Below are 13,617 nucleotides of genomic sequence, written 5' to 3' on the forward strand. Positions count from 1 at the left end.
TAAATGAAAACAAGCATGTTGTGCTGTGTAGCAATAATGCTGCGACTTTGTCTGTTCCAAGGTACGTTCTGGGTCCAAAAGGTATTTTACACAGTTTGTATTCCTCTTCTTTTTCTTTTCTTTTTATTTTTTTTTACTTCCACTATGTTCATTGCTAGATTTTTCAGGGGCAAAGTAGTTAGAAAAATCTAAATTATTTCTCTGTAAAGTCTCAAGGAAAATGACAGGAACATAGAGGAGAGTATTTTTTAAGTTGGAAGGACCTCTAGAGGTCTCTGTGCCAACCCCTTACTGAAAGGAAGCCCAGATGATCAGATTGCTTCAGTCTGCCAGCTGAGTTTTGAAACCCACCCTAGGCAATCCCCAGCCTCCCAGGGCCAGGACTGAGCTGTTTGCTCACGCAGAGCAGCACGTGGCTGCTGGCCGTGTTGCAAGGCTCGCTGCTCACTGCCGACAGGTTGCCACCAGGACCCCCGGCTGCGGAGCTGCTCCCCAGCCAGTCGGCCCCGGGCTGGCCAGGGCAGAGATTTAACTCCAGCCCCGCGGCAGGACTCAGCATTTGTCTCTGATGAACTTTGGGAGGTGGCTGACAGCTCATTCCGCCAGCCTGCAAGGTGCCCCCAAATGACCAGCCCTGCCAGCAGCACGTCGACCTGCCCCAGCCTTTGGTATTTCCCACGAACCTGTACTCTATCTCATCACCAGGCTGTTAACGAAGACGCTGAACTGTGCTGGCCCCAGACGCCAGCTGGACTTTGCACCCGACCAGCGCCCTGGATGCAGCAGCCCCTTCAGTCTTAAACACCTTCCATAGTCCGCGTTCACCCAGTGCACGTCTCGGCAATTTGCCTGTTGGGTGTGCTGACAGGAGAACACGTCACAGCCTCGCTGAGTAAAAGCTAGCAACGGCCTACAGCTCATCCTTTGTCCACTGGGGTCATAATCTCTGACAAAAGGCCAGCGAGGTGGGTCAGGCATAATTTGCCCCCGGTAAATCGCTGCAGGCTGCTCCCTGTCACCTCCTGTCCTCCGTGTGGCTGGAAATGGCTTCCCGGAGATTTTCTCCGTAACCTTCCCAGGGACTGAGGTGAGGCTGGCTGGCCTGTGGTCCCCCAGCTCCTCCTTCCTGAGGACGGACGCGAGATCTGCCTTCTCACGGTTCTCAGCAAACTCCCTGGATCACTCTGAGTTTTAAACCACAATAGGGAGCAGCCCTGCAATAGCACGAGACATCTCCTTCAGCACCTCCAGATGGATCCCATCTGGTCCCTCGGCCTCGCAGATGTCCAGTTAGTCCGGTGGGCACCAGATCAAGCTTCTGCTGTGGGTGCCTGCCACAAGCAGCAGCGGGCCCACATTTTTCTTAGCCCTTCTTCTGCTTGCCATGTCCTTACAGAAGCCCTTTTTGTTTACCCTTAGCGTCTCTTGCTACTTCTAGCTCCACCTGAACTCTGGCTTTCTCAATTCCCCACCCAAACTGTGCTCCTCATGGGACGCCTCTGCCTGCGTCCTCCTTCTGCGTGCCTCCTTTTTGTGTCTGAGCTCAAGGCAGCCATTCCCTCTTCATCTACACTGCTCAAGGGCTGGGTGCCTTGTCTGAAGCTCAGCTGAGGGTTAGGGCTCGCAGAGAGACAACCCAGAGCTACGGCTGTGGTGGGGTCGGATGGCTGCAAAGGGGAACTGGGAGCTACACAGAGAATTTGCTCCTGAGGAATACTTTAATACGATGCACAACAGATCTCTAGCAACAGGTAATAGCATGGATGCAATTCTGTAATATTCACTGTTGTAATTTGTTGTTAGCAACAGGGACCTCCCTCTGCTTCCTACTTACCTGGAAATACAGTGAAGGATCTGAGACAGATTATTTGGTGTAAAATAACCGTTATTACAAAAAGAAAGTTTACACCAATGTTCAAAAAAAGGCATGTCCTAAGGAACACATGAAATATAAGATGAAGACAGATGTTTTCCTTTCTATCCACTTACACTTATAAGAAAAATTGTTTAGTCTCCCCTCCTCCCCAGCCTTAACTGCAAGTGGTTTGCTCTTTTGGTCCCAGCTGGAAGCTGTGCCTCCTTCAGATGTGCCAGCTGAGCTGCTCATCTGTAACGTGTTAAACAAGCCAGGTTAGGAATGACTCGATTTAAAGTTACCCCGGCTCAGTGTGGGCTAGGACAGATGTTGCAAGGAGCTCAACATGGAGATCTGAGAAATCGTGCAACAGTCCAGTGGCAAGGGCTGGATTTAGAGGAGAACGTGTTCTACGTGGTAGCAATTAAAAAGGATTTGCTAAGCCAGCAAGTCTTTGTTGGATATGAACTCTGCGGGATTTTTCATTGAATCGCTTTTTCAAACAAGTGTCTGTTACACCCGGTAGACATTTCTGAAACTTCTTAGACCTAATGGATTTCCTTTGGACAGTAACCCAACCGAATTCAGTCAATACAAACTAAGCTTCAAAAACAATTTTAAATGCATCTTCCCTAGCAGCACGGGCATGCAGACAGGGCTGGGTCTACCTACTCATCACAGTGCAAAGCCCTGTCTATATACCCAAGCCCAAATACAAGCAAGGTATCTGCTCTCGTGTCTTCATTTTTTTTGGCTTCTGTGCCCAGCCAGCAGGTCAAGCGGACTGTTACACCGGGGCTCCAGGGGACAAATGAAGCCAGGAGGAGCTAGCCTGCAGGACAGCTGAAAAAAGTCAAAGCCAGCAGGGAACAGGGCTGTGACCAGAGCGTCACCACAGAGGGTACCTGCTCACCCAGTCCTCGCTACAGCCCTAGCAAGCTAAGTATTATTGCTGCTGCCTTAGGCAGCTTGGCTTCGGGAGGGTAAGTCAGGTCAGGTAACATGCTGTGCTAACCTAACTAGTTTGTGCTCAATTCTATCCTGTGTAGACCAGGATGACTGTCTTAAGGAAATACAAATTACTAATTCGTTTCACGTCTTCTGTGAAATAACTGTATTTTCTCCCTTAAAGAATTACAAGACATCCTGAAAGCTTTCACCACTGCGGGCAGCCACGGTGAATTGCTCTGTGATGCCAGGAACTGAACCCATCTTTCTTTTTAAGTGGCATCTCCAAATGAGCAAGAGAGTTCAGGAGGAGGATAAATAGGGAGAATCAACACCTGCTTCAGGGGAAAATGACGACTGTAAAGTGTTGATTAACATCTTCATGAACAATATGCCAAAGCAGTATTAGCTAAAAAGTAAATGGCAACTTTAAGAGAAAATAGTTACATGACCAACTCCTTCCTCTCCAGGGACAGAATAGGAGAAAAGAAGTGAATACATGACAGATGTTAGTCATCTTTTGACGCACTTCGGGAGGCAAGAAGTGGCAGCGATAGAGCTCTAGAAGGATCTTTGAGCCTCAAGCGGTTTGTCTGTATTGCTGTTACTGCTGGAAGGGTAAAGAAAAAAATCCTCTCCTGCCTCCAGGAATGCCCATACAGCTGTTTCAAAACGCAAATGCAGATAATGTAAGAGTCAGATGCATTGACCTTTGGAGAAGACACTTAACATGGACCATAATTGGTGCTAAAGATGTCTTGATAGTTGTGCAGGGTGATTGCATAGTGTCTGCATCTAGGACAACAGCTGTAAAGACCTCGCCAGCTCAAAGATTCTTTCAATTTCACTCTGTACTTCAGCTAGAAAAGGAAAACAAAATGGGAAAAAGCCATTCAACCACGACATTGCTTAGGCAAACAACAATCACCCATTAGCTTCATGGACTGTAAACACTCAATACATGAACTCTGTATGTGAATAATGTAATTTCCAGAAAATAACCTGTTACTTAAGGACTTTTTTTTTTAATTAATGTTACCTTGGAGACAATTCGTGTGCCTGAAAATACATACCTACTACAATTAAATGCAGGTTTCAATTAACACAAAATAACTCAGGCTTATTTTCCAAACTGCTAAATATCTTAGGAGTCTTAAGATTTTTATTTTTTTTTTGACAGCAAGGATACAGTGATATCTTAGAAGAAATCTCTTCTGGCTTGAGAACTGCTCCACAGGCACGTACGTTCACAGGCCAAGAAGATGTAGTACTCTCCCTTGCAGTTCATTTGGGGGTGCTTACTCCTGGACTAGAATGCAAACTAGAGGTGAAGAGCCCTGCCTCCTATACCTCAAGTTCAAACAGTCACTCAGAATATCAGAGAACTAGATTTAGATGTCTTTCTTCCTAAAAGATTAAAAAATAACTCATCCTACTTCATGGGATGGCGTCCCAGAGAACAGGTTACTGGTTTGTGTATACTACGCGCAAATTTCCATGCCTTGTTAAAGAAATAAAGATTTATCAGGACAGCGTAACCAGAAGTCATGGTACTGTAAGGGGAGCGTGGGAGGACCTATACCCTCATCTCTGCTCTCAAATCTCGGGAAATTTAAGCTGTAGCTGTCAACATTAAAATAATAATAATAATAATTAAAAAAAACAGCCTGAGGGTCAGAAACAAGAACCTGCTTCCTTCCTGACTGGACAAGGTGAAAGCTCTCTGGCACCTTGTGACGTGGAATTAAAAGCCCAGGCCTGAGAAGAGGGAGCTGTGAGGCCAACTCCCCCTCTGGGAGGAAACAGCCCTAAACCCACCTTCTGGCTGCAGGCCTCTAACTCACCTTTGGCTAATGTCAGTATAATCATTATAACAGCTGTAATAGTGCTTGCTCCAGCCCAGGCATTGCCCAACGTGAGGCTAACAGAGTACACTCTGCTCTGTTGTCACTCCTCAGCTGGGCAAATCTTGTCTCCCATCAGAGTACGTGAAATTCAGAATTCTACATTGGAATGCTGTAGGCACATTCAGAATTGCAGAACTGGTGACATCTTCAAGGCTGAAATCCTGTCACTTTCCTGCAGTAAGCAACCGTGTTCAGAATCAGATCTGTGTCAATGTCTCACCTAAACTGGATCTCGTGTTTGACCGCTCAATTATTGCCCTCTTGCTCGGATTGTTTAGAACAGACCTCTTAGAAAGAGAAATATCGGCCGTCACTCTCGTTATTGATATCCTACGGGTAAGACACAGGACAGAACAAAACCACAGCAGTTACATTCTCATTGTGCCGCGCGTGGTTTACAGCTGCATTTCATTCCAAAGTGCAAATACAATAAAACATCAGGCAGACATTGATATCATTAAAAAACAACTAAAGAGAAACACTGGCTAACTGAACAATGTTTTCTGTTGCCTACACTACTGTACACCCTTGCATACAGCTTCTGCTCTTCTGCTTAATACATGAGCTCACCTCTCCCCATCCCAACCCTCACCCATCTCCTAGATGATTTTACACAATACCAGAAATAACACAAGTTAAAGCAAGTCTTAGGGCATACAGAACAGCCGAGTCATAGCAGCAACAGTACTTCTCCTCCCAGATGGTTAAACTAAAGCTGACGTTGCTAGCAGGTGAGGCAGGGCCATATTTAGACATCTGAGGAGCAGACTTTGTCACGTCTGAGTCACTGAGCAGCACTGCCTGCTCCGGGAGCTTGGCCCTCCAGCACACACCCTCCTTTTCCAGACAGAGCTGTGCCGACGGGCTAAATGAATCAGCCCAGAGTCAAACAGCAGAAAAGTTGAGCCTGTGAAGCCTTCTCTTTAACTCAAGGAAGGCGATCCTTTCCACTTTTCACTGATCTGTCAGTGAGCTGGCGAGAGACAAAGAGTGAGTGCCCTCCTATATCCTACGCACGGGGATTCGGGATGCGGAACAAGCCAGTTTTATACCTGTATCTGAGAATTTGCCTTTAAATTAGATTATAAAACAAAGAACACGCAGTCATTTCACGTGAAATCCAGTTAGGAGGACTGTGATGAGTCAAAGAGCCGTGAATAATGAAAAGAAAACAAGCTGGAAGCGACTCGCAGCCATTCCACTCAACTTAAGATGGATTCTTAAAAACAAGTCCCAAGTATTTTTCCACATAATACATAAATAAAATTACTGCCAGAAAATGCAGTAGAAACAAAACGTATAAGTGAGTTTAAAATGAACGCAATAAATTAATGGATCATGGAGCTAAAGGTGCTAAAACACAGCAGGGTCTGGGCCCCGCCTCTGGCTCAGGAGGCTCCCACATCTCTGCTGGTATCTGAGCAGTGTAACGGACGGACCGTAAACGCTCACCTACTGCACCTGGTCGAGTGCAGCCAGCCACAGGAAGCGTTCGATTCTCCTGAGGGATCCTAGGTGTCACTGCTGCTGAAAGATGTTAAGAAGAAAACGTGCCTTTGCTGCCTTTTGTTTATGCTGTGTGTAGTCAGGCTTGGTCTTTGCAACAGCAACTAAATACAAGGCGGTTAGAAAAGGATGCTGCTAAAGCCTCTGCAGCAGCCAGTCCCTGAACGCCTCGTAGCAGCCAAGCTCCAGCAGGCTCCTTTCAGCAGGCTGCACAAGGCAGCCCTCGGGCCATTCGTTTCCTTCCTGGCCAGAAGAGGCTGTCACAGATACAAAAGAAGGGGCTGACAGAAGCCGAGCATACGAAGGGGCAGGGAAGGAGCGCTGCTAGTTCAGGTCGTACTGAAGCCTTTTTCCCTTGTTGGTATCATGGACCTGCCGCAAAACTGCAGCACAGACGGAAAAAATAAAAAGCAAACCAGAAGGCTGGAGGGGGAAGACCTCTAAAGCCAGAAAAGCTGGCAGAAGGACCAAGAAGCAGCTGAGGTTCCGGAAAAGGAACTCAATTGTTTTACCTGAAGGTTTATATTTCACACTTCTGCCTGATCTGGTGCCAACAAAGCTAACAGCAGTAAGCTTTACAAAAAATAGCCCACGCCAGGCAGGATGTCTCCCTTTGCCTCTCGGTGCAGACCAAGGGCACAGTGGGGCCAAACAGAGCAGAGCAAGGCAAGGTGCGACCCCGCCTGCCATCAGCTCGGGCAGCCTAAACGGGCGTTCAGAGGGCGTTACACGTGCCCTTCTGCTGATCTTTGGGGCTCAGGCCTCTGCTGAGCACATTCTCTTATCGGGTACACAAATACACCTCATGAAGGGTATATTCCCAGCAATCCCGTCTGGCAACTCGAGATGACTTACCGCCTCAGCTGCCATGGCTTCCTACCACAAACAATGACTTCCAGTTCCCGTGGGACATGCAGAGCTGGCAGACACGTGCCAACAGCTGGAAGGGAGCATACGCCACGGTTCCCTACCCGCCCCTAACACAAACGTGCACCACGGCTCCCGCAGTGAACTGCAGCGAAGGCAGCTCAGCCGTCCCGCTCCGGAGCGGGGAGAGGATGTGCCGACAGGGTGCAGGAACAGCTCAGAACCACAAGTTTATCTGCAGGCTGCCACGCCCAGTGCTTCATCTGTCACATTTCCAATCAGTCACTACATTTGTAGGATCTGCTAAAATCACTTGAGTCAAGTGATTAATAAAGCGGAGGAGATGCGTTATTTTGCACAGAGGTTGATCACCAAATGTTTTGTTGAAGCTGGTCACGGGTTAGTTCAGCATCGCCACCTCCCTGCACCCCAAATCTACCTTGACCACAAATCCTACTCCCCCTTTTCTGAACAACAGACACTTACTCTCATCATCTTAGTGCCAATGTTTTAGTTATTTACAAACCTGACTTGCTGTCATACACCAGCTAGCACAGAACGAGCTCCTCATTACGTGGTTAGCATATGGTGAACAAAACTGGAGGAAGGAAGGGTAGAACACCCCGAAGATGCAGCGGGTGTCTACGACTACTGATGGTTTCCTTCCAGGGGCAAGAAGAGATGCCAATGACCAAGCCTCCCTTCCTAACAAGGAAATCCAAATTTTTACATTCCTCACCACAGCTCTTCAGGAAATTCTTGCTCCAGCTGAACAAGATGAACCCTCCTTGCAATTTCTAAGTTCTAACACTTTTTTTTCCTGTATTTTAACTCTCAGCATGTCCTTCCTCAAACTTCTTAGTAATTTCTGACTACTAAGGGTATTAAAGAGTTGATTTTTCTTAGGTGCTGGTCTGCGGCACCATTACTGCACCCTGTTGAAACGGGCTGTTTCTGATACTTATTACAGGGCTTGGGTGCGAGGAGTTTTATTTAGAGATCATCCTGCTGTACGGGAACCTGGAACTTTACAGAAGGTGCTGGAATGAACTTAGCCCATATGGAGCAACTTCAAAATAAACCAAGAGGAACTTGTATTGGTGTTTGCACATTCCAGCACCTGGCTGGGCTGATCCAGTAGCTGTATCCAGTGGTTAAGAAATTTTCACATGTCCAAAGAACTGTGAATAAAACTGTACTTTTACGTGCAGTCGGGTGGGCTTTCCCAACTGCTCCACGACATCCATGAAACGTACTGGACAGCTCTCTGAAACAGAACCAATCCACGGGGCTCAGCACAGCAATGACCTGAGAGCTGTGGGGGGAAGATGGCCAGGAGCTGGGCTCTGCTGAAAGGGTTTTTAACTGGGTAGCACCTTTCTCTCCCACTCCTGGCTGTACAAGGGGCACAGCCTGCTTCCCAGGGCAGCTCTGAAAACCCAAGCCTGGTAATGCCATCTTTAAAGCGATTTTGGCACTCTTTCCACGTCCCCCAGTCACCTTTCATCTAGGTTTCTCCTGTGACTTCCGTCTGACAAGATACAGAGGCAAAACTATTCACTTAAACCCGAGAAATCCTACTACAGACAGCAGATTTGCAGACACATGCACTTCTGGTAATACACTAGCTGCTCTCCACCCCAAAGCTGGCTGCATTTCAGTGTTGATACAAAGGTGGTAAATCAGTTCTGAACATGCATCAGGCTTCTTACATTAAAAAAAATAATTACTAAACATTAGCAACACACGGGGAACAAAGCAAGGGAAGGACAGTGTTTCTCACCTCCCATCAAACCTGTGCTTCAGGAAGTCAAAGAGAGCTTTCTGCATCATGTCAGTCACCTTTGCAGAGGTGAGGAAAATTGAACAGGGAGGATTGACAGGGAGAAAAAGAAGTCAAAAGCAAGAAGAGAAGTAAGTAAAGGTAAGGATACTGCCAACAATCAATACCTCTTTATAGGTAGCAATCATTTAATCATCATGCCCTTGGCAGCAAGCGTTGTAATACATACCTGCAGGTTTCCTGACTCCCTCTCCAAACGCAGCCTGGAGGATGTGAGAACTGTCACCCTGCTCCTGCCTTTGTTTGCAGGGAGGCGTTAGGAGACACCTCACCGCCTTGCAGAGCAGTACCTTCCCAACAGGCTTCAGCGTATATCAGAAGCTTATGGGACTTTCGGGTCCAACAGAACATTTTTTTCCCTCCAGTAATGTTATTAGAACTGGCTTAAGACTCCAGATACAAGATCTATCGTGTTGGATGACTGTTCTAAGAGAAGAGCACAAACTGTTCTCAGAGAGGCCTACAAGCAGGAAAAACAGATGTTTCCGTTCCTGTACATGGGAAGCATCTGAGATGCTCAGCCCCGACAGCAGATGTCACCTCCTTTCCTGCCTGGGCTCCCTGTCCCTTCCAGTACAACTGTGACTGACTATTAGCTGCCAGCCTAGGTAAAGCCCCCAGACCTCTGGCAGTTCAATTCTCCTCCCAGGTTATCTTTCAAAGAGATGTCATATTAGTATTGTTTAGTATTATTTTCTTACACAAAGACGGGAAACACATTTGTAGAGAGGTATGTTTTTTAACAAATGGCCTCTCTCCCCTCCAAACCTGAGAGCGCCTAAGCAAATTAACCTGTGGTGCAGCACCATAAAAATCAATGCATGACAGTTATTCCTGTCAAGAAACGTCGCTGCATAATTAAAAGGCAGATAGTAGAAAATGAAGTACCTAATTCCCTCTTTGCTAATCTACACTCTAAATCATTCTTACAAAAAAAAGATGTAAGAACACTGCATTATGCTAACAATAGTGCCATGCTGCAATCTTCATAAAAGAACCATTCCAATGGTTAATAATATCCTATAAAGTACTAACAACATTAATTAAACTAAATGAAGTGTAGCTTTGATTTTATGTTCATGTTCATTTAGATCCTAATTCAGCAAAACGCTTAACAGATGGATAAGTTCACCAAAATGCCCTGCTAAAAGCCTATGTTCATTTAGCAAGTGTTTAAATGCTCCTTTGAATCTGCAGCTACCTTGAAAAATGGGTCTCCTGCTTATCTGTACCTGTTAGCTATCATGCCTCTCTTCCACTTGGGAGTAGGTAGGTAATTTAGAAGGGCTAGAGGTTTCCTTATGTATATATTTCAATATACTAATAACCTTGAAAAAATAAACGTCAAGAAAACATGCTGAAATGACAGTCAGTTTCAGGTGCTGGAGAGCAAGTATGGGTATGCTACAGCAGTCCACCTGTTTCATTTGCCAACGCCGTGTTTCACGGAAGACAAAGTTTTCACAAATGAAAAAGGAGAACAATAACCTTACAGGGGAACTTTCTTTAAATTTTGGCTAACTAAATTCAGAGCATCTGCTAGTTTGACTAACATTTTATATGTATATGGAAGTCTAGTCAGTTAATTGGACAATACAGCAAATGTATTAAGGCAAACGATGGACAAGAAAATATAAACTAATCGCAAATACGTGGAATACATACCTCGTAACCTTTCAGTGACGGACCTACTAAGACGACAGGCCTCATGATGGGACTACGTCATACGGGGGAACATGTTCTGTCTAGAAGAAGAAACGTCCCTTTAGATCATTAACCAAACCAGATGAAAATTCTGGGAATTATGTATTAGGAATAAATAAAACAAAATGAAAACAGAAGTATTACTTACCACTTTTTGTTTCTGTTTTGCTAAAAGACCAAATAAAGAACTTGGTTAAACAAACGCTGTGCATAACAACTTGCCGACAAAAATCCCTTTCTCAATGCACTTTTCATTTCCCTCAATGTACCTTGCTCTTCATCAGCTCTATTTAAATTGGTCACTCATTGCATTCTGGGGGGAGCTGCCCCTTTTCCTGAGATTTCTTTTTTTTCCAGTCCCTTAGCAACTACTGCACGTCTAGAAATAGATGTCCTTCTCCACCTCCGCATGCAAGCACTTTTCGGTAGAACATCTTAATAAGTCAGCAAAGAGGGAAAACATGCACTTTTCATATATGATTTTTAAAATAGAAGTATTAGAAATAGCAAGAGTTTCCTTAAATAAATTCTGCCTTACCCGTGGAAGTGGGCGTGGCTCGAAATGTGCCAGAAACCATTTCTCCAAGACTTGAGGAAGAATTTCCACTCGATTTCCTATGGTAGCAGATAGAGCCCCATTAGCACCAAGTATCCAGAGACGTGAACTCGTGAGGTTTGAGGCAGCAGCTAAGAAAATTGTCCCATGAGAAACTACACAGTAAATGAGAGCGTCTTCACCCCTATTCACACAGTGAGAAATCTTCCTCTGCAGGGAGCGGTGAAGGCAGGGGCATGGGGAAAGTGAAGAACCTGGAATTAAGCAGACCTCTGTGTCCAGGAGAGCTGCATGCAGGCTGCGAGGGGACAGCAGGTCCCACTGCTGACCGAGCAAAGCTCTCAGGAAAGCTCAAGGCAGCCACAGGAGGGCTGCTGAAGCAACCTGATGACTGCACGTGGCACCACGGCTCAGTACAGCCAGCAAGTCCCCAGTGCAGTAGTTAGTATTTTGTGTTACGTGCACCCTGAGCAGCAAGGGGACGCTGTCCAAACCAGGGTTTTGTCCTTGCTTTCCTGCCATGTGCTCTCTGAAGTAGGGATTGTTTACCCCTGTAAGCTTGGCAAATCTTCTGCACACTTATCCTAGACGCTGCTGCAAAACTCATGATATTGCAAATAATCACTAGCGACAGTTACTGTGCTTCAAGACTCTAGAAACCCTCTTTAATAGGTAACTTTTTACTGCCTTGTTCAGGCAAAACCAGAATTCTTCATCACAGAGAGCCTTAATTAGCACAGGTACTCACAGCTTTTAAAGAGATCTTAAGGTACAGAAACTGTATGGCCATATCTAATGAAGGCGCTCGAAAATAAATGATCTCACCATCTTTCATTACAATCCTCTTTTATAATGTTTCGCATTCTTATATTTGATTTTATTCCCAATATTCTCCATAGATGAGATTAGCCAAAATATTTGCAGGAATTGGTGATTTGGTGGAGTCATGCCCGTTCACACAAGCAGAGCATCCTTCTGCTAATACACCATATAAAAACAGGATGCTAAACACTCTGGATTTGATAGCCCTCTTTCCCTGAGATACACTGCCTTTCTCTGAAGCTATTCCAGAAATTGTAAAAGCAACTTGAAAAAAAGCACAGTTAATGCTGCTCGATCATTCTAAAAATATTTCCCCAGATGGTTTATACTTGAAATGATTTCTGACCTTGATTAAGTGTATTAACTCTCAGACAGTACTATACAGGCTAAATTGTGCTCCTCTTAGCGCTCTCTACTAGGTCTAGATTCAAATGGCTCACCTTTCTTTACCCTGCAGTACTAAAGTTTCTGTCCTCCTTGTTATCTGCGTGAACGTTTAAATTCCATTTTCAATTAGTGGGAATAATATGCTGGTAGTAAATTAGTAATTTTTAAAAAAGCATTTTGTGTATTCAGCCAATAGAAGAGAGAGACTTCAATGACCAAACTGAGACTAAGAGAAATCATTTTACTTCCTAGATCTGTGAACAAGTTTGTATTTTTCCAGGGATTTGCTATCTCCAGGTTTAGCAGTGTGGAGACACAGAAGGGTCAGGCTGGAAGATGAAGAGAAGGGAAGCTGAAGGCCAGAATCATCTCTATGATGTTTGAAAAGTCTGGGTCTGGCCAAAATGGAGGGGAAAAAAGAAAAAACCCACAACCTTGAGAATATGAGAGCTGGGATAAAAAGCCGGCAGCCTTTGAGCACCAAAGGCTTGACTTAAACTCTCGGGAACATCAAACTCTAGCCCTTCAGAAATTTCTGTTGTTACCACTCCTACAGTATAATTTATCTTTTCTAAAGCCAATACGATTTTTTCCTTGTTTTTCATAGTCAACTTCTAACATGCCTGTTCTCTGCAAATAGGTATTTCATTTGGAATCCCAAATCAAACACTCATTCAGATACACTGCAATAAAAAAGAATCAAGTGACCTTTGAAAAATATTGTCCGGTGTCAGAAACGATTTTAAATTATTTTAAAAGGTTACAGCATTCTTACCCTCCATGGAAACGTCCTCTTTTCTGCTCCTGCTGAATGCGGATATTCTCCAGTCTAAGCGGGCTTGGAATAAAGCCAATCTCACAGCCCTCCTTAACCAGCCTTCCTATCCACCAGTCATTATTATATTTCTGGAACACAGAAAGGTTACTGGCTTCAGTTCAAATGCTTCATGTCCAAAACTCCCTCGTTTTGTTATCCACAATTCTTAACTCCACATTGAAATCAGAATACTGGACAATCTGCACAGTTTAAATGAAGTTAAAAGGTGCTGGGCAGTGCCTGGAAGGCTGGTATCTACAGCTAGAGAGTGGAAAGCCGCGTTATCGGTGACAGCACCTGCTTATCTTTTAACTGCCCTAACACATTCTGCTGTGACTTTTCCTCTGTTGCCACCAACTGAGGTGCTGAGTGTGATGGAGACTTAATGAGCGTGTGACATTTCTG

The 13,617-nt window shown here is 45.1% G+C and overlaps 1 protein-coding gene across 1 annotated transcript in view; it reads right to left on the reverse strand.

Moving 5' to 3' along the window:
- CACNB4 (calcium voltage-gated channel auxiliary subunit beta 4) overlaps window positions 1-13,617 on the reverse strand; it is an 82,338-nt gene that overhangs the window by 17,426 nt on the left and 51,295 nt on the right. The window contains 10 exon segments of the mRNA XM_040561178.1: window positions 3,514-3,527; window positions 3,530-3,610; window positions 3,613-3,663; window positions 4,931-5,040; window positions 8,867-8,925; window positions 10,592-10,638; window positions 10,641-10,671; window positions 10,779-10,798; window positions 11,169-11,245; window positions 13,171-13,301. Coding sequence (XP_040417112.1) covers window positions 3,514-3,527; window positions 3,530-3,610; window positions 3,613-3,663; window positions 4,931-5,040; window positions 8,867-8,925; window positions 10,592-10,638; window positions 10,641-10,671; window positions 10,779-10,798; window positions 11,169-11,245; window positions 13,171-13,301 — 621 coding nt within the window.

The sequence above is a fragment of the Cygnus olor genome, chromosome 6, assembly GCF_009769625.2.
Source record: "Cygnus olor isolate bCygOlo1 chromosome 6, bCygOlo1.pri.v2, whole genome shotgun sequence".
NCBI classification, from domain to species: domain Eukaryota; kingdom Metazoa; phylum Chordata; class Aves; order Anseriformes; family Anatidae; genus Cygnus; species Cygnus olor.